The sequence below is a fragment of the Ochotona curzoniae genome, unplaced genomic scaffold (genome assembly GCF_017591425.1).
Source record: "Ochotona curzoniae isolate NIBS_2020 unplaced genomic scaffold, NIBS_Ocur_1.0 contig_3432, whole genome shotgun sequence".
In the NCBI taxonomy this organism is placed as follows: domain Eukaryota; kingdom Metazoa; phylum Chordata; class Mammalia; order Lagomorpha; family Ochotonidae; genus Ochotona; species Ochotona curzoniae.
The window spans coordinates 13,893,683-13,916,696 of NW_024465859.1; the positions used below are offsets into that span (position 1 = coordinate 13,893,683).

General features: G+C 48.2%; 1 protein-coding gene across 4 annotated transcripts in view; it reads left to right on the forward strand.

Moving 5' to 3' along the window:
• PRR5L (proline rich 5 like) overlaps positions 1 to 23,014 on the forward strand; it is a 73,383-nt gene that overhangs the window by 46,420 nt on the left and 3,949 nt on the right. For 3 of the 4 annotated variants that reach the window (XM_040980117.1, XM_040980120.1, XM_040980118.1), the window contains exons 6-8: positions 4,882 to 4,973; positions 11,700 to 11,840; positions 16,663 to 16,789. In XM_040980117.1, the coding sequence (XP_040836051.1) occupies positions 4,882 to 4,973; positions 11,700 to 11,840; positions 16,663 to 16,789 (360 nt within the window). The remainder of the gene's footprint in view (positions 1 to 4,881; positions 4,974 to 11,699; positions 11,841 to 16,662; positions 16,790 to 23,014) is intronic. The other variant, XM_040980119.1, reaches the window with a different exon arrangement.

Consider the following 23,014-nt stretch of genomic DNA (forward strand, 5'->3'; position numbering starts at 1 on the left):
TAACCATTTTACAATTCCACAGTGTCAACTATGTTGACATGGTCCTGGCCCTGTAAAAGATCTCAACTTTATCTTGCAAATCTAAAAATCCAAATCCACTGAATAATTCTCTATTTCTCCTTGCCCCCAGCCTTGACAACTACCATTATCCCTTTTGTTTTCGTGATTGTAACTACTGTATGTATCTCATATAATTGGATTCCCACAATATTTGTCCTTTTGTGATAGCTAATTTGACTCAAATGAAGTCCTCTAAATTTCATTCATATGATAGGATACCCCCCTTTTTTGTTTTAAGCGGAGTGATTTTCTGTTGCATGGATAAATCACATTTTCTTTAGCCATTCATCTGTCAGTAGCAGGGTCTCATTTTGCAGTGACTTGGGTTGAGCAGACCTTAATAGCTCTTTTGATGCTTCCGAGACAAGGTGAGGGAAAGGAAACAATTTCCCTCACCACCCTATTCGTATGTCAATCATGTGGGGAGTTACCACAAGCTCCTGGAAATGTGGAAAACCAGTTCAGTTCTTGTGAATACCAGAAACCCAGATGCCCTGAAAGGGGAACTTCACTGTCTCACCCATGTGACATTAACATGAATGTGTTCAGAGTGAAAGCTCAGAAATGGAGGTAGAGAGAATGAACGAAGATCATCCAAGATGCTGTGCCTCTTCCTCAGTGTGGCCAGAGAGCAGGGGGCCTGGTGTTCTCTGTGGGTTTCCTCTAGCCCCAGGGTTCTGGGTGTAGGGCCCTTGGTGCAGCATGGGCAGGCATGCAGAAGAACCTGTAATGGTTCAGACTGAACATCTGAGGGGGTTTTTATTACTATTATTGTGTTGATTTATTTATTCATTTATTTATTTTTGTTTTATGCTCTGAAAAGCTGGTTGGGAAACAACTTTAACAACATATTTATGCACATGTTTGCCTACCCTTGTCTGATGGCTACAGAAAACAACAGGTGGCAGCTCCTACAAATTATTACCCTCTTTTAGTTGGAAGACGCTGTGTTCGGTGGTCTTTCTGGAGTACTGGTGACCTTGACTTCTAGGAAGTTTATTTACTCATCTATATTCTTCTGATGATCCCCACTTCCATGGTACATGCGAGGACAGATTTTGTAAGACAGTTATCTAGAACCTTCCTTCCAAACTCCCTTTATCTTTGTAGGGAGCTGAGTCCTTGACTTAAGGGCTGTATCTGGAAGTGAATTCACCTGTTTCTGTTAACTCATTCCTCCCCACCACTACTCCTTTTTTTTTTTTTAACTAGTCTCAGTCTCTCCTAATGAATGTCTCTGAGTGCTTGTTTGCGGTCAGCAAATAGACCCAGATTCCCGGATGGCAACTTTACTGCTGTCAGGTTGAAAGACTATCCATACTGATGTACTTTCCACCTTGGCAATGGAAGAAAGCAAGTAGGCACTGGCACTGACTCGCAGGTTTCTCTCTCCTTCTTGGGTCTCTGTCTTGGTTGTGGAAGGATTAAGAAAACAGCAATCAACCAAGGAGATACAGACTCCTTTCCCCCGTTAGGGTATAGGTCCCTTTGATTTTAGGAACCTAATGTTAGGTGAGCTAATGTTTTAGATTTTTAAAAAATATTTTATTTACTTGAAAGGCAGAGTGACAGAGATCTTGCATCTGCGGATTCACCTTCCAAATAGCTGTGATGGTCATAGTTGGGACAGGCCAGGTCAAGCCATGAGTAGGAACTCCAACAGGGTCCTCCATGTCAGTTTTCCCAGGCACCTTAACCAGGAGCTGGATATGCAGCAGTGCAGCCAGGACTTGAACCAGCGCTCTGATATGGCATGCTGATGTTGCTAGCAGGTGCTTAACTTTCTGTGCTGCAGTGTTGGCCCCCTGATTATCCTTTGGACTTCCGCACCTCCACCTTGCAGGGAACTAACATATCCTAGCTTTGAAAGAGAATGGTGATTGCCTGATTGGTTAACTCAATAACAAAGGAGATTTCTCCTTCTGGTTGTGTCCCTTTGAAAACCCTGACTACCAGAGCAGCAGCTTCAGCACTGCCTGGAGGATGATTAGATTCTCAGGCTCCACCTTCGATCCTCCAGAAATCCTAGAGGTGTGCACCAGGAAATCTGGGTTTTAACCATCGCACAAGGTGATTCAGTCCTCCTGGACTGCTTATCTCTGACCAACATGCATAAGAAGGCTCCAAGATGAACCATGGATTTTGGACAGAAATTCTTTGGTACTAAATTCTGCACTGTACCATTAACACATTGATTTGTATATGCATACCATTAAGTTTTGCTCTATACCATCTCATATTGAGTTAAATGGTGCCACCCTCCATTCACCAGCCCTAGCATTTACAAAACTCTGTACAATTGGTATTTGCCACTCATTTATTCAATGATTGTTTTAAAGATTTCTATATTTTTATGGGAGACAGACTTGCAGAGAGAAGAAGACAGAGAGAAAGGTCTTCCATCCAATGATTCACTCCCCAGGTGGCTGCAACAGCCAAAGCTGAGCTGATCCGTAGGCAGGAAACAGGAGCTTTTTCTGGGTCTCCCATGTGGGTGCAGGGTCCCAAGACTTTGGGCCATCCTGGACTGCTTTCTCAGGCCACAAGCAGGGAGCTACATGGGAAGTGGAACAGCCAGGATACAAATTGGCACCCATATGGAATTCTGGCAGTTATAAGGCAAGGACTTTAGCTACTAAGCTACCACACCAGGCCCCACTCAAGGATTTTTAAAAAATCGATTTATTGGCATGTGTAGCTGTGTGCCAAGTGCTGGACATAGAATAGTAAGCAGGACAGACAGACCTATGTATTCATGACTATTCTGTCGGAGCAGACAGGAAAGTATACAAGTAATTTCAACAAGGTGTAATTAGTGCTTTGTGAGGGAAAGTAGAGAACATTATGGGCTTGTCATTTACTCCAGTGTATGTGACTCCAAACATGCACATCATTGGACCTGCTCACTACCATGTACGGGCCTTGTTCTCTTACCCCAGCCACTGCCTTTATTACTCATTAAATTAATCATCAGATGACGCTAAATGAATCTTTCAAGTGTTGTGCAGTGGAACTAGCAGTGTTTTGTTAAACATGTCTCTCAGCATCTCATCTTGGCTGACCCAGTTTCTCTGTCTTGGATGAGCAAAGACAGGGGCCAATCGGCTCTGTTATCTAGGTCATTAAGCAGCAGTTGCTGTGCATGCTCCTCCCTGCCAGTGTCTGCCTTTCCTGCAAGGGCACAGTTCCTCACACAGCCTTCCAGGGTGTGGGTGACCTCTGCCCTCTGTCCTGGAGCCTTCCAGTGGTGTGGGTGATCTCTGCCCTTTGTCCTGGAGCTGGCACCTGGAGGCAGGTCAGGCTTCCTGCTCCTAGGAGTGGGTAGCATAGAGTGAGGAGATTGCTCCCGTGTTTTGCAGAGTGTCTCTTTGGACAATGCTCCCCACCCCCTGTTGCAGAAAAGCAGTGGGTGGAGGTGACAACTTCTCTTTCTTCTTTGTGTCTTTCTCCACCGACAAGGTAGCCCTAGAAGAAAGGCAGCATCTTGGTGACTATACAAATAAAACAGGATGTAACCGTGCACATGGTCTTCCTGGATAAGGGTGGTCAAGAACATGGCTTCTGGCATCCCACCTGTGCTTGCTGGTTCTGTTGACTTTGGGCCAGTTGCTTGACCTCCCTGAGTCCATAAAATGGGATAACACAGTCTGCTCATGAGATCTTATAGGTAAGTGATTTAGTGCAGAGTTTGCTAATGTTGCTCACATGATGATAATCGTTACGTGACCTGAAATGCTCACCTCCCTTTTCTGAATTGTGAGGTGGAAAAGCAAATTTGCTTATTTTCAGTTGAGTCTTTATGCTTGTTATCAGTCCTTTTATTGTTACGCAACAAAATAGCTGAGACTGGGTACTTTATAAGGAAAAGAAGCTCATTTAGCTCAGCCTTAGCGGCTGTAAGTTCAGGATGCAGCAGCCCCATTAGTTCAACTTGTGGTGAGGACCTTACAGCAAATGGTGTCATGATTGTGATCTATCCCCTGATCAATTTGCCAACTGTCCACAATCATCAGGGCAGGACCAGAAGCTGGGAAGTCAGCCTGGGTCTCCCTTGTGGATAACAAGGACTCAATAACCTGAGCCATCACCTACTGCATCCCAGTGTGCACATCATCAGGAAGTTAGGGTAAAAGCAGAGATGGGACTTGATCCTGAGCACTCAGAACTGGGATGCTGAGTCCTAATTGCTGTGTTATACACCTGCCCCCAGGATCCCTTGTTTTCAACCAGCACACTGCAATAAACTAGCTTATTAACTCCTTCCACAAGAGCAGCATTAGCCCTTCCCAAGGTGCTGTCCCAATGAACTAACCACCTTCCACCAGAATCTACCTCTGAAAGGTCTCAACCCCTGTTAAACATTGCCAGTCTAAGGACTAAACTCCTAACAAGTGATCCCTTTGGGACTAAACCATATGCAAAGTATAACCCCACCCTGCCCACCGCCTCAACCCCACGTTTAAACTGTGATGACACCTTGCAAATGTGCTCTCTTTACTGTCCCAATGCTGTTTCTTGAATTTAGAATCTTACTTGTGAGATAGGAGTTTCAACCAGTATGCAAATGCTTGTGAGATGAGATACATATCTGCCCTGAAAACAGCTGCTGGCATTAGCCAGCAACAACTGCCTTGCAGTACCGTGGTCCTGCCATCTCTCTGTCTCTCTGTCTCCCTGTCTCTTTCTCTGGGCTTTTGGGGCTCATGGCTGCAGTTTTCTAGCATGTACACCTGTATGTTTTACATAGAACTGTCTTCTGGGCATTCCTACAACTAATCACAAGTGCTTGTCTTTTTCCTCCCATCTTCTCAACCCCTGTAGGTGAAAATCGCATTGAGGTTCTGGCTGAAGTCTGGGACCACTTCTTCACTGAGACTCTCCCCACCCTGCAGGCAATATTTTATCCAGTTCAGGTCAGTCTTGTGGGGGAGTGAGTGCCTGCTGTTCCCAGCAATCTGTCTTCTCTCTTGACTTTTGCTCCCTGTGGCTCTCTGGAGCTTGGATGCATAAGCTGGTTAAGGACCTTGGAGATCTTCTCAGAATCCTATTTTATAGTTTGTACCTAGCTTCAAGTGAACAGGAGGCCTCATAAAACTTGTAACTTGTAGGCTCATGTTACCCTCTTGGTGTTGAGTATTTTTTTATACTTTTGGGTACGTTTGTTTTTCTTTCTAAGAAACAGGAGATCAGGGAGGGAGACTTTGCTTAGTGTCTCTTCCCATCTTCTCTTCTTTACTTCTTTGGGAAGCAAAATTCCGAGCAAATCTACTGTTGCCCTTAAAGAATGGGAAAGAAATCTGCTCCTTTCCCTGTCCATCAAGAGTCTCTGAAAAAAAGCAGCCACTATGATGTGGTAGAAAGAGTACCAGACTAGGAATCTGCAGACTTGGATTCAAGCATATGGGTTTGGGCAGTACCATTGCATCAGTGCATGCCTGCACTGGCTGTCCTACAACATGAGGACTTGAACGTAAGTCTGGTGATGGATTTTCAGCATTCTCATCCTTTGGCTCAATTCCTTGTACCTCTGCAGGGCTCTGCAAAGTGTACTACTATGTCATATTGGAGCCGCCACCACTTCCCCTGAGAATGTCCTGTGTGTTCCTCTTCTGGTAGACTCACAGCTTCCTGTGCTGTGAGGACTTGCTGATATCTGAGTGTAGGATACTGACCAGGAGCACAGCCAGAGCTGGGGTTGCCTCTTACAAGAGGTCAGGGCCCAGAGGAATTGTTTGGACTGCATGGTGTGTTAAAGAAATCCAGAATTTCTTAAAATGTAGGTCAAATGTGTTTCAGCTGGGATGTTGACATATTCCTGTTCCATTTGAAGTCCTGCCCCTGAGGTTTCCAGGAAGACACTTGTGGGCAGAAGCCTTGGCCTGCAGCCTGCTCCTCTTCTCCACCCCATGCTCTACTTATGGGGGCAGTGCCATCCCTTGCCCTTGCCAATGGCAATCACAGCAGCCAGCACTGGTTGCTCTGCTTGGGAGGCAGATGCTAGATACAGATTTAGCAAATAAAACACCAGAATGCTCAAGATATTAAATTTCATATAAACAATGAATAATGCAATATTTGAAACATTTTACACCATAACTATTAAAATGTTACTGGAAATCTTGTGTTTTTTGTTTTTTTTTTTTTTAAGTCTGGCACTCTCACTGGATGGGAGCACACAGCTCTCCATCTGCCTTGGGGCTATTTGGGAAGAGACTTCTAGAGTGAAAGTGTACTGAATGACCACAAAATGAAGAGTGGCTTTTGGGAGCTTGGTAGATATAGGTCCAAGCAGTGAGAAGAGGGAGTCTCTAGAAGCTCAAAGCTAGACAGGGGCCCAGTCCCACAAGTCTATGGAAGATACCATCCTTGGTGTTACTCCTTGTCTACTACTGGTAACAGCTGACTTGGGTCTTTGCTTCTGTTCTTCAGTGTGTCATACCCCAACTGGTTGCCTCCTCCCTACTGCCGTCAACTACTGAGGACACCTGCCTGTGCTAACCTTGTTTTATTCCATTTGGCATGGGTGAGAGGAATGTAGATTGTCCACAGGGAATGTTGAGAGGAGATGGGGAGGTCCGTGACGGATAAACATCCAAGGTGGGAGGTACAACATTTTTTTCTCCACTGACCCAGGTCTATGTATTCAGGATTTTATGGGACAGGATGCTCTTATCTTTGCTTATTCTCTAGGCTTAAGTAGAAAAACCGATAGCACCTTGGCTAATAAGGAGGTGAACATTTAATGTTTCTGGAAGAGAGAGTTTGTATGGCTTGCTGTTTTGTTTTTGTTTTGTTTTGTTTTTGTTTTTGTTTTGTTTTGTTTTGTTTTGTTTTGTTCTGCCTCATCCAAGAACAGAAGTCAATTACAGACCAGTATGAATTCCTTCTTATGGGATGAAGACATGGCTAGGCTTGGTAACAAGTCAGCAACCTGGCAAATGACCCCAAATGGCCCTGTAAGAAAGCAGTGATTAGCTTGTTGATATGGTGGGTTGATCTTAACTGGGTATCCCATGTATTGCCAAACTATTTTCTGCTAGCTTCAGAGATTGGATTTTGCATAGGGAAGAGGCTTGTTTGCTTTACAGGACCAGTGCTAGGGTTGCAGGATAGTACAAGTTGCTATAGTACGTTAATGGCATGCCTATGAGAGCCAGTTCTAACACTAAGTGGTGGTGCCATGTTGCTGAACTGGGACTGGCTCAGCTTTATACACAAGAGGTATTAGGTAAAGACTTAACATGTCCCTAGGGTCATTTATATGTCTAGCCTCTTCTGAGTGTGTAATGTCTTACCTTGCATGTGTGTAGTGTTTAACCTTGGGTTTTGAAGCCCCAAAGGCAAATTATTCATCTTCGCCACATAAATAATGTGACTACTCCTACCTGGCCCAAATACCTGCAGGTATCTCAAATGAAGAGGGGGGGAAAGTGGTGGAATATGCCTGGAAGACCTTGGGGTTGGGATGGCAGTACCAGAGAAGAGCAAAGTGGTCCAGATTGTGAACTGCTGAGGGAGGCTGAGCTGAGCTCACATCATCAGTCTGCTGCTTCCCTCCTGGACAACACTCAGAGGATAACCTCGGCTCTCTAAAACTGTATTTATTACAGCAGAGAGAAAGGGAAAAGGAGAGGAAGAGAGAGAGAGAGAGACTGAGAATTGTTATTCTGTTGGTTCGTTCTCCAAATGGCCATAGCAGCCAAGTTTTTTGGCCGGTCTGAACCCAAAATGCAGACATCTGTCTAAAGCATGGATAAAGACCTGTTAAAAGTGGTTCCTTGAATAGAGTGAGGATAAGAGATTAGAAGATGAGGTCTTCTTCTTCCCCAAACCCTTTATAGCTGTTTTGCCCTTTGCCTGTGAATATCCATTACCTTATAATTTAAACAAAAAGCTAAAGCAAACAAAAACAGAGTCTGTTTGGAGTGCAGTGCTAGAGAATGGTGAGTGCCTTTGCATGCCTTGAGAGCTGGGGCAGGAATTCCTGGGAAATGAATGCAGTGATGTGAGTTGGCAGTCTTGGAGAAGAAAGTTTCCTCTTCCTACCAGAATTGTTGTACAGGAAAAGTGTTAGAAGTTTGTCTGACCCTGTCTTCCTTCCCCAAAGAGTTGTGGATAGAAGTTGTACAGGTCCTGTCAGCTTCCAGCATCACACAGTGACTAAGGAGCCTGGGCCCGCATAGAATAATGTTCCCTGCATCCCTACCCATCAGTCTGTCTACAGAGAACGTACCAGCTGCTCAATTTCTCAGAGACAGAAAGTATAAAGCCAAGTTAAAGTACCCTTGTAATTAAGGATATTAACTCCATTCAAAACTTTTTGTAGTACTTACAACACTTGCTGGAGAAATGGATATGAGACTATAAAGTGTGGTTGTGGCTATCTCATGAAGTCAAGTTATAGGGGCTATACTGTGTATGTTTGTAATGTGTGCTTGCAACAAGGAGAGATGGTAAGGCCACATTTGAGTCCACATGAAGATTTATGGAGCATAGAGTGTGTGCCAGACTTTGTGTTCTCTTGGTGGGTAGATTCCTCAGCAGGAATGTCCCCAATAGGGCAATAGGGCTGGACCAATTAGCAGGACTCTACTCGGTTGGACAACAGGGCTGGCATCAACCTGTCTCCAGTGTAGCAGGCCCTTGTGGTGGGGCAACATCCATTCTTCGTGGAAGGTGGTTACACAGTCACTTTGTGGCACTTCCTGTATCCCAGTGAGAGCTTTTTAGTGTCAAAAATTTCTGTCCAAAGTCCATAGTTCATTTTGGAGCCTTCTTATGCATGTTGGTCAGAATTAGCAGGTAAGCAGACCAGGAGGTCTGAATCGCCTTGTGGGATGATTAAAACCCAGATTTCTTGGGGTGCACCTCTAGGATTTCTGGAGGATCGAAGGTGGAGCCTGAGAATCTAATCATCCTCCAGGTAGTGCTGAAGCTACTGCTCTGGTAGTCAGGGTTTTCAAAGGGACACAAGTAAGGATATTTGTCACAGGAAATCAGCTCCTGCAATTTTGGAGGCTAAGTAGTCCTGTGATCTTCCATCTGCAAGGTAGACACAGGAAAGCCAGGGTTCTGTTTCAGGCCGAGTCCAAACTCCTATGAAACAATGCCATGGACCCATCTGAAGCCTGGAAAAGCAGGCAGGATGCATAAGAGGATAATCCAGTTCCTCCACCTGTTGCTCTATTCATGCCCTGGAAGGATTGGGTGGAGGGCACCCACCTTGGAGAGGGCCACCTGCTTTCTTCGGTTTGCCAATCCAAATGCCAATCACATGCCAAAATACCTTAGACACACAGGAAGAATGTTTAATTTGAGCATACTGTGGCCAGAAAGTGTACAAATAGATGAACAGTATATTGGGACCTGTCTTTGAGAGCCACTGAGTTAGGGGTTCTCATTATTGGATTTGATACCTACTGAGCTGTCTTTTATTTCAGCTTGACCCCATCACAAATCCCTGTGCATGTCAGTCTGCCTTCTCCCTGGACAGATGTGTTCATGGTTGGAGAACTTTATATTCTTCAACCTTGGTAAAGTAAAAGGAGTCCTAGATATAAAATAAGGGCACAAAAACCTGCCACACTTCTTGGGGTGGGGGCTAAAAATAAAAAACAAACAAACAAACAAAACAAAACAAAAAACAAAGGCTGAGTACTTGGAGGGAGACACTGCCATTGTGTGGGATCAGGAAAAGCAATCCTGGGGGTGATTAATAGAACTAACATAGCAGGGAGGTGGTTGTGTCAGGGGTGGAAAGTGGAAGGATGTAGAGAGAGCCAAACTAACATACAGGCAAGTGTTGTGGTCCAAGAGATTGAGTGAATGCTCGGGATGCCACATACCTTTATCAGAGTGCTGGTTTGAGTCCTAGCTACTCCACGTCTGATCCTGCGTCCTGCTGATGCACCAAGGAGGCAGCGTATGATGCTCCCAGTACTTGGGTTCTTGCCACTCCCTTGGGAGACCCAGATAGAGTTCCTGGCTCCCGGATTCAGCTGTTATATGCATTTGGGGAGTGAAGCAATGGATAAAAGATTTTGGTCTCTCTGACTCTATGTCAAATAAAATACATTTCAAAAAGTTATAAGAAATGTAAAACTTTCTTAAGCCTTGGCAACCTTTGGAGTGAAATGCTGTGTCCTATTTGGGAGGGTACCCATTTATCCTTTGATCTCTGCCAGGAACAACAATTTTTCAATGTGGCAGTTTATTTATGTGTGTGTGCATATGCTCCAGTCTGCACATGCACACATAGCATGGGAATTGAGGCCTCCTATCTTTTTTGATCTTTGGAAACTGCAGGAGTTCTAAAATCCGATCATGGTGTTTTGAAATCTAGTTCAGCCTTGGGTAAATTCCTGTGATTCATGAGGTTTACGGGTGTTTTTTTATTTGTAAAATGGGAAATAGAAAGTATCTCAAGGGATGATCATCTTAGTCTGCTCAGACAAAATAAACTGGTTGGCTAATAAATAGCAAAGCTCTTTTTCTCATAGTTCTGGAAACTGGAAAGTCCAAAACCAAGGTGTGAGCAAATCTGGTGTGTGATGAAGGCCCATTTCTTTGGTCAAGCCTGTTATCTTAGCAATGTGCCCTCACATGGTAGAAGGGGTGAAGTCTCTGCCACTTTGCTGAAGGGCATGGTCCCAATACAAGGGCTGTATCTTCTAACAGACTCACCTTGGGAGTTAGGATTTCAATATAAGAATCTGGAAAGACACAAACATTCAGATCATAGCAGTGCTCTGGGATTAAGTGTGTTATTCACACCTAATATATTCAGAATCATGCCTAGCACAAGCTGGGGATTACTAAATGAGTTCTCATGACTGTTAGCTATTGCTTTGCTCCTCTTCCTCCTGCCTCCCACTCCACCCCGCCCCGCCCCACCCACGCTCAGTGTACAAAGTCCCTCTTCTGTTTTCCCACAGATTGCTCCTCTTGGGTTGCTTGTGTTTATGTAAGTAGCTAACATCTTACACGAATCTCACATGCTCTTCTGTCTTCCTCTTATTTCTGATGTATGCTTGGGCTGATATATTCAGCAAATGCTAAGAGGAAGTAGGCTTGAATGTGGGGAGGTGGGATGGATCTTTCCTCTTGTTTCTTCCCATTTTGCTCTGTGACAGTATGGTCCCTATCATATATGTATCATGTCATCTTTTTTTGCTTTAAGGGCAGAATGAGAGACAGGAAAAAATAGAACAAGATAGAGAATTTATCTGCTGAGCCCAAGAAAATGCAGCAGCCCATCTGGGCCATGAATACTCCATTCTGGTATCCCACATGGGCAGCAAAGGTCCAAGCACTCAGGCCATACTTGCTGACCTCCCAGGTACTTCAGCAGGACACTGGAATCTAAGGCCTTGCAGCCAAGACTAGAACTGACAGCTCTAACACGAGACACCAGCACTGCAAGCCATTAACTCACTGCACAATGAGACAAGCTCCACATCTTCAACACTGCTTTAGTTCTGGAGGATGTGGGCTGAGTCCTCAACTCTGACAACCCCACTGGGCCTGGCAATGGAGACACCTCATTATATCCTATACTGGGTGCTCTGTGTTGTCTGAATCCCATGTGATTGGTCCAATGAGCTGTGGCTTATCAGCCATCCCTCTGCTCTCTTCTCCAGGGCCAGGAGCTGACCATCCGCCAGATCTCCCTGCTGGGTTTCCGAGATCTGGTTCTGTTGAAGGTGAAGCTGGGTGACCTGCTGCTGCTGGCCCAGTCCAAGCTGCCCTCATCCATTGTACAGATGCTGCTCATCCTGCAGGTGAGGCCATGGTAGAGATGTGTTCCCAAGGTCAAGGGAGGAGAGGAAAGAAGAAGCTGTCTGCCATTAGGGGATGGAGGGGAGGGCACCACCTGACCAGGTAGGTATCTTAGCTTAGTTAAGTAACCCTTAGTACGCACCCCTTGGTTTGTTTGATGTACATATGTTGAATACCTGTTAGGTCCCTGGTACCATGCTTGGTGCTGGGGTCACAGTGGAGAGTGAAATAAACAAAGACCCTTTTTCAGGCAATGGACCTCAATTGTCAATGAATACGGCAAATAGCTAGCACTCTCAAGTCACAACAAGGAGTGCACTGTACTTGACCTTGTATTAGCCTGATGTGGAGCTTATTAGAGGCTCCAAGGGCAAGTGGGCTTCTTGAGGGATCGATAAGCAGGAATCATATCAAACTACTAAGCCACCAGCTTTTCTGGACTTCTTTATTGCAAGCACCTGGTCTACCTTGTTTCTCTCTGACATTGCTTCTCCTACCCTTACCCACACTCTTTCCTGGTCTTGGCCTTGTTCCCTCTGCAGAAGGGCCCTTAGTGCCTTGCACATATGCTTTGGGTCATCATGGCCTCTTGTGGCTCATGTGCTTTCAGTATGAGAAAGACTCTCAAATGGCTATCTATTGCCTCCTAATCCCAGTGCTAAGACACCTATAGGAAGATGAGCTAACACAAGGCAGTCTGTGTCTGTGCCAGGCAGGAACGAAGGACCTCAAGTGGTTGTTTTCTTAAGCAGATAACTCCAATAGCTACCTTGGAGGGGAGCAGTATTGTTACTCCCATTTAACAGACAAGGAAGCCAAAATGGAAAGGCTCTGCACTTACCTGCCATCCCTCAGCCAAGCAGGGGCACTGAGACTCAGAACTTGGCACCTGCCTCTCCTTCCCCAGGGGAAATGCTATGATTGGCCTGGCTTGAGCCAGATAATTCCCTTTAGTCCAATCAACTTCAACCTTGATCAAGTAGTACAAACAAGGGCTCAATGAGCCCATTACAGTAAGTGGGGCACACAGTTCTCCAACTGTCAGGTAGTCTTTCCAAGCCTTGCCCTTGATCAGGCTACTGCTGGCCACATGCTACCCTCACAGGAGGGATGAAACATGAGGCACTGGGTACCCCCAACCTTACTCCCTGTCACAATAGCTTCTGCTTCAGGATGGGATACTCCCTTGTCTGTCGTTAGAGATAAGGCAAGCTTGCTTAATGGATGATGGTGGGTGTAATTTGCTGGAATGCCAGGCCAAGTATTAATTTTTTATGGGAGGGAAGTGAAGAAAGGGAATGGAGAAATGCTTATACAGCATATGCATCAAGAATCCTGGCTCCCTGAGTGAGAAGCCTGGAAAATGTGCCCTTTGGGATTATGCTAGAAGATTCAGATAGTTGGCCTTCCACCCTCTCACTTATGATGGCCCTGTTTCAGTCCTGGTTCTTTGTGGATGGTGGTGGTAGTTTGGCTGGAAGCAGATCTGATCCCTCCCTCTAGGTCAGACTTCACCTGTTGGTACTGGAATGGCAGGCCCTGTGACAGAAATGACATGTATCGTGGGTAGATGATGTGACAGCTGAGAAAAAGCTACCATCACACTTCTGATGCCTGGTTAGATCACTATCCAGGGGATTGTTCTTCACATGCCCTGGCCCCCTGCTCACCGGGATAATGGCTAACTCTTGGACAATTCCCCCACTGAACTGGTGAAAACCTTCACAAGTCAACACCCTGGCCTCTGGCTTTGGTGCCTTTGCAAACTTACCTGGAACCTAAGTCTCAGTGCTGTGACCTTGGCCCCTCCCTATGCTTGGCATTCCAGCTGCTTGGATCACTTTCTTCCCGGGGCCCATAAACCTCCTTCCAGGCCCAGCAGAATCTTCATTCTCTCCCTACTTTTGTGTCTGCAACAACAGCCTTTGGCACAAAGCACGCATTAGTTGAACAGTGTTTGGTAGTTGCATGAGTAGGACTCACTCCCGGTCCCTGGTCTACAGCACCTTGGTGGTGACCATCATGCTGGGCAACAGGAAGTTGCCAGTTCAGGGGTGTGGTGAATTTCTGGGAAATCGAACAAGACCATGCTCCCTCCTGATTGTGTCACTGCTTCTCCCAGTCCACAGCTGAGCTGGAGAGTCATGCTGGCTTTGTGAGAGAGCTGCTACATCACCCCTTGCTCAACTCTTGCTCTTCCATACTTTCCACCATGATGACTTTGTTTCCCACTCCAGTCTTCCAGGCATCAGGAATCCCCTCTATGCTTTTGAGATGCTCCCATTTGAGTGTTGAGCATTTGGTGCCCTGGGAATCACTTCTTCCTCACTGGGCACTGTGGAGCCTAGGACTGGGAGTGTGACAGCAAGGAGGACATCTTTCCCCACCAAAGACCATCTTCTGAAATAGCAGTAGGAGCAGCAGCCTTTGACAGTGCCTAGAACTTGCAGGGAGAAGGTCCAGTGCAATGGTGGAATGGCTCAATCCTCAGCTTGTGAGCGCCAAAATCCCATGTGGGCACTGCTTCATGCTTTAGCTGCTCTGCTTCCCATTCAGCTCCCTGCTTATGACCTGAGAAAGCAACAAAGGATGGCCCAAGTCCTTGGGACTTTGCACTCAGGTGGGAGGCTGGGAAGAAGCTCCTGGCCTCGGATCAGCTCAGCTCCAGCCAGAACATCTTTCTCTCTATCCCTCCTCACCAAAAATCCCATCTGACTTTGCAATAAAAATAAAGAAGTCTTAAAAACAAACAAACAAACTTACAGGTAGCACTGCCTGTTAGCAGCCATTCCTGCTGCAGAGAGGTTGGACCTTACAACTGTATGACAGCATTGTAGCATGACACGAAACCAGCCTGAAGCAAGCACAGGAAGAGTCCTTTCTTGAGCTTCTTCTCTCATTTCTTTCATTTTTCAGAAAAGTCCCCGAACCAACCCTTCTCTTCCCCAACTATACCAGGGGATGAAATGCTCCTGCTGTTGGCTGCATGTTTCTGTCCTCAAGCTGTCACAACCAGAAATTCCACCCAGGCTGAAGATCTGCTTGCTCCCCAGCCTGAACATGCTGATTCTGAGCCTGAGGCAGTAGGACATTCAGAGGGGCTGTCCAGCCTGACTGTGTGGGCAGTCTGGGCTGAGCCTGTGGCAAGAGCACCCTATGCTTGGCTGAATTCTCTCTCATCAGTCTTGACATACTAAATAATTTTGGACAAGAAATCCCATGATTTTCATTTTTGCAGTGGATTGCACAAATTTAACAGCCGGTGGGTGCTAAAGGCTGTGTTCTTTCACGGGCTCCCTGCCTGCTGAGAGCTGCTCAGGGGACCAATGCTGGGAAGCCATCGAACCTATCTAGTTTCTTCTCACCTGGTGCCAAGTATCCTTTTGCTGTCTGATCTGCTGCTCAGTGCTCAGGACCTGGAGGGGACAGAGGCTGGGGGCAGAAGTCAGGTGAGAGGTGTCAGAGACAGAAGGCACGAGAAGCCCCATTTCCTGGCCTTTGAAGCAAAGTCAAGGTGGTTTTGGGGTTGAAGCTGCTCGGCTTTGTGGGACTGGTGTGGTTCCTAGGGAGCATGAGTTAGGCTCACCTCTCTCTTCCTGCTGCAGTGGGGACTCCTTTTGTTTGGGCAGATTGGTATGGCCCAAGTAGCTTGCTGACTGTTCGCTGTCTTACCCAATGTTTCATCTCAGCCCAAGTGGAATAGAAGAAGAGGGCTGTAGAGACTTACTTTGTGCCTCTTCCAGGAAGCCCCTCCTGCTGTGCAGGGGCGATAGGCCCACTCTGTTTTCCCACATCTCTTTCTTCTGACCCTTCCGCAGTCTCCTTTTTCCCTCTAACCAGGCCCAGCCTTCCTTCTCCATAGGTGCAGCAGAGAGGAGCCCATCAAGAAGCCTTGGGAACATATGTCTCATCCAGGGTTCCCCATCCATCTGACTCAGCCCTTTCTGCTTCCTTGCCCTACCATCTCCCTGTGGTACTGCCAACACCACAATGCAATGGAGAGTTTTCACTGTTTGGAAGAAACACATTCACAGTACATTCTGATTGAACAATCTGAAGTGAGGACCCTTTGGGTGGAGCATTGCTCCCAGACTCTTGCTTTGTCCCTGCTGGTGGCCCTGTCCCTTGTCCAGTGGTCTCTGCCACCTGGGTGAAATGTTGCTAACTTTGATCTTGACTGCTGGGGGGGAACAAGCACCTGTTTCCCAGCCAACATCCCAGTTTCTCCTACTATCTGGACTTCATTCTTTCTTGCTATTTATTTGGGCCTGTTAATAAATAGAAGGAAGATGGTCTTAGATCCACATAGCCAGGCTTCCAGTCCAGGGCCATTGCCATTTGCAGCTGTGTTTTCCTAGACAGGTTACTCTTGCTCACCATATTTTTGTGTCTTCATCTGCAGAAGGGGTTAGGAGAGCAGCCTCATTCTTGGGTATGTTGGGAAGCCTAAGTGCAAGAATTCGTGCTGGGTGCTTGTGCAAAGGCTATGTGTAAACTGGTCACTGTGACTGGAGAATGAGATCTTGTCATTGTAACCCATTAGGTGGCAAACTTGGAGCTGAAGCTGCATCAACTGTACCCACAGTAACTTGGCAGGAACCCTTGGGATAGGCTGCTGTGATGCTTCTCAGGCACAGTCCTAGTCACTGTGATAAGTAACAAGACCATAGGTCTCAATTGTCTTTGTTCTGACCATGAGCCTGCTGCCTGCCTGCATCATTGCCTTACACCCTGTAGGAGGGCGGATCTGGATTTGTGGGCAGAGAATGTGTTGGGTGTGGCGACTTTGGCTGACCTCTGACTGTCGTTGACCTTCCTTTCCAGAGTGTTCATGAGCCTACAGGCCCCAGCGAGGGTTATCTGCAACTGGAAGAGCTGGTGAAGCAAGTGGTTTCTCCCTTCCTCGGCATCAGCGGGGACCAAGGCTTCTCAGGCCCCACGTACTCGCTGGGTAAGGAAGCGGCATGTTGCTCTAGGTGTGGTAATGACCCAGCTGTGTTTTTGCTGAGTGGTGTTCCATGCTGAGCCCTTGGCTTCTGACATGGGTCAGGGCAAACCTGTGTGTCAGTGGTGCCCATCCATGGCCTGTATCACAGTATCTGGTAGCCCATTGGTGATTTCTCCCTCTCCCCCAAGGACCTACACAGACTCTGTGGGCAGGTGCTTTTCTAAGCCACAACTTTAATCAGTGGCTTTCATCTTTCTCTTGTGCCCAGGAGATTAATTTTTTCTGTATCTGATACCAGAAATGGTGTCTTAGTACACCTACCCCCTGGCTTGAGTGGAAACTGCTCCCCACCCACCAGGGATGAATTTCCCTTCGAAAGCAGCTTGAAGTGTAACAGCTTGAAGTGTGACAGCAGCTGTTTCCTACAGACCAGATGTCATCAAGAGCTACTGTCCTCCATTATGAACTGTATCACAGATGGGGAACCTCTGCACAGTGAACCCCAAGAAGGCCTACAAAATGACACAGTCTGGTCCTGCCAAGGCAGCTACAAGCGGGACAGGAAAAGCAATAGATCTATAGCGGACTAACTTTTCAACTGATTATCTTGTATGGCTCACTGATGATGTTATAAAGTCCAATGGCCCTTGGAGAGAAAGGGTTTCCTACCCCTGTGAATCTAGGTGCTGGCAGAGCCCTCGGTGCAAGGAAAGGGCATTCCAGATTTGGGGACCAATGCTGGTGGGACCTTTTGTGGTAGCTGAGGAGAGAGAACCCAGCTCTGTGCTAAGTACTCATAAAAAATGGCTTTCAGCATGAGCACAGTTGTGGTCCCAACAGCTTAATAATGTGGGTTTGTGAAAGAAGATGCTCCCCAGTTACTGTCTCCAGTGTGAACACTCAGTGAGCAGGGAGTCTGTTCCACACCCAGCATCTGGGGTGGGGATGCATGGCCCACTACACGTGCTCACAAGATATACTTGTTATGTAGATGGGAGGCAGGAAGCTGTCCCCCATTGCTGGAGCAGCTGGGGTCCAGAGACACATGCAGCAAGGAGCAGATGATCTGGATTTGGAACTGGTTGCTTCCCTGCTTAGAAAAACACAGTTGCAGCTGAGCTACAAAGAAACTGGGAGGGAGTGGGGAGAGGCAACGTCCAGGGGCAATCCTGTCCCTTCCTCGGCCTCTTGCAGTTCAAAAAGGCAAAAGGCAGGACTGTCTTCCTGGCAATTTTCACAGCGTTGGGCATGTTTCTTTGGAGACACCAATTTAACCATAGCTGCCACAGATTTAGTGTATACCAGCCCCAAGTGCTGCCGCCTGCCAGTTCCTGGCCCCCCTCCTTTCCTCACTCAGTCATGCTCCCCATTCCCTGACACTCCCAGGCCCCCCACTCCCCAACAAGCTGGTAGGAGTCAGAGTTGCAATGACACTGAGGGGGGACAGTCTCCTGCTCAGCCTGAGCTATAATCTGCCATCACCGCTATGCCCACCCCACTTCCCACCCTGAGCTGAGTGCTGTATTTTGCCATCCCCCCATGCCCACCTTCCCGCTCCTGATCTGGCTCTCAGAGAGCTTTATGGGTTGAGGCTCAGGGGGACGTCGGGGATGCCAATGGGTTAGCTAGGCCTCCATGGTGACTTGACCACAGACTGGGCCTCATGCCAGTGTACGGGAAGAAAAGTAATTCATCTCCAACCCTCATAAGCTCTTAGTTGGAACAGACCCCTGTCAGATTAATAACAGGGAACAACCAGAAGTTTATCACCGTGTATATTTCAGATATACCGAACAGCCAGCCAGGAAATGAATAGTGCTACTTCTAGCATCTTTAACAAAGAACAAGACATTTTCATTTTATTTGAAGATTTATGTATTTGAAAGGCAGAACCACAGAGAGAGTCACAAAGAGATGTTTTAATCCACTGGTTGACTCCCCAGATGGCTGCAACAGCCACACCTGGGCCACACCAGAGCCAGGGGTCAGGGGCTACATCCTGTCCTCCACATAGGTGGGTGGCAGCAGCTCAAGTACTCTGGCCATCTTCTGCCACTGTCCCAAGTGCATTAGCAGTGAGCTGCATTGGAAGCAGAAAAGCCCAGGACTCACCCTGGGATTCCTATGGAATGCTGGTATCATGTGGTGGCTTAACACATTGTGCCACAAAGGCAGCCCTAGAGGAGTGCGAAGATAAAGGACTAGACTAGACTCCTGGGAGGCAGTTTGGGGGGAGGCAGTGAGCTGACAGCACAAGGTTCTTCGGTAAAGCTTGTGCACACTGTGTGTCCTAGTACCACAGTCAGATGCTCAGGTCCCTGAGCTGTCTTCAGGGATCACCCTGACGCTCTCTGGCCGAGGGGGCAGAGTGGATTCCTGTCTTTGCTGATCTGCTCTGAGGCCAATAGAGGCAGAGTGGAGAGCTCTCATGCACTTGCTGCTTGATTAGCCTCCAGCACAGTAATCCTTTGTGGGTGGGGCCTGAGGATGCACCTGTTCTTGTGTCCCATCATCCCAGGTTTGTTCCCTTGTAAGAGGAGGTCCCTTTTGTCTTCCATCTGAAAGGGGCTGGGGGTGCTAACCCACAGTTTTCTCAGATATTAAAGCTGGTGCCAGAGCATTTGCCCTGGCATCGATGACCAACTCTACCTCTGGCAGAAGAGAGAAGGGCATTGCCTGCTTTGGACTATGTTTAAAATGATGGTTCTTCCCACCAATATGTGCCAAGAGCCTTACCATCATGTGAGATGCTGCAGTTGTATCTGTGAACAAAACCAGAGCTCTCTACATTCCCCCCTCCCACACACACAGAATCTAGCTGAGGAAGTCACCAACACAGCAGTGACTCATCCAAGTACAGATGCCCTGAAGGGGGTGGGGGGAACACAGGACGCCTGGAACCTACCATGGGGGAGTCTTCAACGACAGCTCCCTGGAAGAGTTCATGTCTGTGATGGCAACTGCAGGATGAATATGAGTTAGCTGAGTCAATCCTCTTTGGGACAGAAGGGACTGTCCCGGGCAAAGGGAAGGACCTGTGGGAGGATCTGGAGGATGGTGGCTGGGCAAGTTCCATTTAGGAACTGAGGGGTTGCCAAGAGGTCAACAGAAAGGGAAGCCACAGGGTGCAAACCACATCCTGGGCACAGGCATGGTGGCTGATGCTCTGCCACGGAGCAAGCCAGGCTGTTCTCATCTTGGTTGACTAATAGAGTCAGGATTGCAGAGTCCCCCACCCACACTCCCATCCCCCCCTCTTTCTCCAGCCCAGCCTGTCCCACTCAGCAGCTAGGAAACAATTAAACTAAGGGGCTGCAGAGGAAGCGGGGCAAGGGATCCCAGGTCAAGCATGTGATCCCAAACCTTCTTGAGGACCCTCTGGACCTCAGTCTACCCCTCTGTGAAAGGGGTTGTGACACCTAGCCCATCTGCAGTGAATTCAGGAGCTGCGTGGCTCTGGGCACAGGAAGTCTTTTCTCCCTGGGGCGGGGTTTTGCCTTGGCTTACTTGGGCTGGCACAGGGAATGGTCTAGAGCAGCCAGGTGATCGGCTCTGAAGCCACTCCTGAGCCAGATTCTCACCCAGATTTCTCCTGTCCTCCTGCACCCCAAGGGTTGCAGTCTAGGGGGGTCACTGAGGCACAGGGTCTTAATGCTAAATCCCCGTATCCATGCATATCTGAACCTGTGGCCCGAGATAGAGGAGGCTTGCTTCAGAGAGAAAAGAACCATCTTCCCTGGGCTATGTGGGGCCTCACTTCTATAGCATCGGCTGTGGGGGTGGCGGGGCGGTTAGGAAGAGGATGGTGAAGTGGACACAGGATTCAGCAGAGATCAGGCCCACGCTTGGGCCCCAGCTCCCTGTCTCTGATCTGCCATCAGCTGACTGACAGCTCCCCGCAGAAGCCTGGCTTCCCACACATGACTTGCTCCCAGCATTGTATCCCAGGGCAGGTGCCCGGGCCAGGACACTGTAACTGCTTTGCATCACGAGTCACGTTCTTGGGCTCTCAGGTGCTGGCCTGAGAGGGCTGAGTCTCCAAAGGGCTTGGTGTGCAGGGGTCACAATGGCTGCTTTGTGGTTGAGCCCAGGAGATCAAAGGCCTGGGAACTGAGGCCCTAACAAAGGGTGAGGAGGCGGGGCCAGGCTTTTCCTTCTGAAAGGAGCTGGCTCCTGTGCTGGGGGTGAATGCCAGGGATCCACAGGGGGTCTCGGGAAGGAGGGAGGAATACTGGCTCCCGGGCTGGAGGCGCAGCATGACGAGGCAAGGCATAGTGTTTAGGGTCTGGCGTGTAGCCACCAAAGCTAAGGAACACAACTGTCTGGGGACAGCACCTGCCTTTCCTCCCCCAGTGGAGAAAAGGAAGAAAAAGAGGGGGAGAGCAAGAAGCTGGAGTGTGGGTGGCTGCCTGTCAGCCCCAGGCCTTGCACTTGGTTCTAAGGCCTCTCAAGGGGCCCAACCCTAGTGGGGATGCAGCTGACGCATTTGCTTAAGGGGCTGGCTCCACAGAGCCACGAGGCCCCTGTGGTCTTGGCTCTGCCCACGCCCTGTCTTGGGAACCAAAATATTCTTCCCAGAAAGCAGAAGGAAAAGAGAACCTTGTCCTCATGAGTCATGGGCCCAGAGAGAGTGCTGGAGACAATCATGGAAAGACCCAGGCCCTGGAAACCACAAGGCCTGGGCCCAGCCATGTGGCCTGGAGCAGGTTGCTTAACTCCTTGGGGCTACAGAGGCCCCTGTCTTTCCATGAGAAGACAGCAAGAAGATGGAACTGTCCTGGGTTAGGGCAGGCCAGGCTGTGCTGCTCCCTGCTGTCCTGGGCTCTTGGAGGCCCGTGAATCATCTGAGCTGGGAGCTGTTATGCTTCTTACCCTCCCTCCTCTGGACCCTATCCTGGCTCTTTTCTCCAGGATGCAGTCTCCCTCTTTGCCTAGGAGCTCCTTTTCCTTTGTATTCCCTGCAGTAGCTCAGACCTCGCTGGGGAACTGAGCAGTGAGTGCATGGCCAGTTTGGATTCAGGCCTTAAAGCTCTGCTGGGGAGCCTGGTCCAAGGGAGTTGACTTCTTTCCATCACTTCTCCTTCTCTGAATTCTCAGGGTGCTCTCCTCTGTAGCTCTGTCTTGGTAGTGGCTCTGGTGACTTGGTCTGAATGTGACCTATATGTAGGACCTGGGTAGGGGGCCCTGCTGGCAGTCCTGAGCTCCAGCTTTAGGTTTCATCATTAGCCATGACTGTAGTTATTTGACCATCTCAAGGTCAGATACTTCTGCAAAATGGTCTGTAGGAGAACATGTCAGTGAAGCACTTCCTGTAGTATACCTGGCCTGTTGTAAGTGGTCGCTGCTGCGAGTATAGCCTTCCTGTCCCCTCCACACACTCATGCATGTGTGCTGAGCTCGGTCCGTAAGAAAGACCTCAGTTCAAACTGACATGTCTCCTCTTGGCAGCCCCTGCAACGTCTTGTGCATACTAGCTCAAGGAGAATGTCCTTCTGGAAGGATAAGGTGTCATTGGGAGCCCCTTCCTTCAGTGTGAGCACCTGCACTTGGCCTTCTACTTTTGGCCTCTGAGTTTGTCAGCAGCAACCAGAGTGGCTATTAAGGGCCCCAAGGATTTAGGGCCGCTGAGAAGAGAGAAACCAATACAGATAACATCCAGGGCCTACCAGATCCCTTTCTCTGGCTCATTCCACTGGCCTGGGAAACCATTAAACCAGCTCTCATTTCCTTTGTACAAGCTGCACCTGCCAGCCATGTTAGTCAGTTTCCTATTCTCTCAACTTTCTGTGGAGCCATCCCAAGTTCCAGCTCCTTCCTCTTCTTGGGTTCCCTGTGTTGCCAACAGCTATCGCAAGAGCTAGCCATACTGTAGAAGCTGGCATGACTATCCGAACTCTCCAGATACTCATCCTCAGGCTGAGAGGGTCCCCCACGCTCCCATAAAGCAGGATTTGGAGACTGTGTCAATAGCAGAAATGATGTAGCTACTGTGCACTGGACCACTCTGCCTTCTGCACAAACCCTGCCCTGCCTTGGTGGGCAGGAAGTTGGTCTTAGGAGCCCAGAGATCTGTATGTAGCAGCTGCTCACTGAACAGGTTCAGTCCAGGATTCTGCCAGGCTCGTCCAACAGCCAGCCTGAAAGTGTTTGCAGGTAACAGCAGTGAGAGAGAAATAAATTGCTTCCTAGGGCATTTCTTTTTACAGGATTGTTCTTTAATGGGGTCCT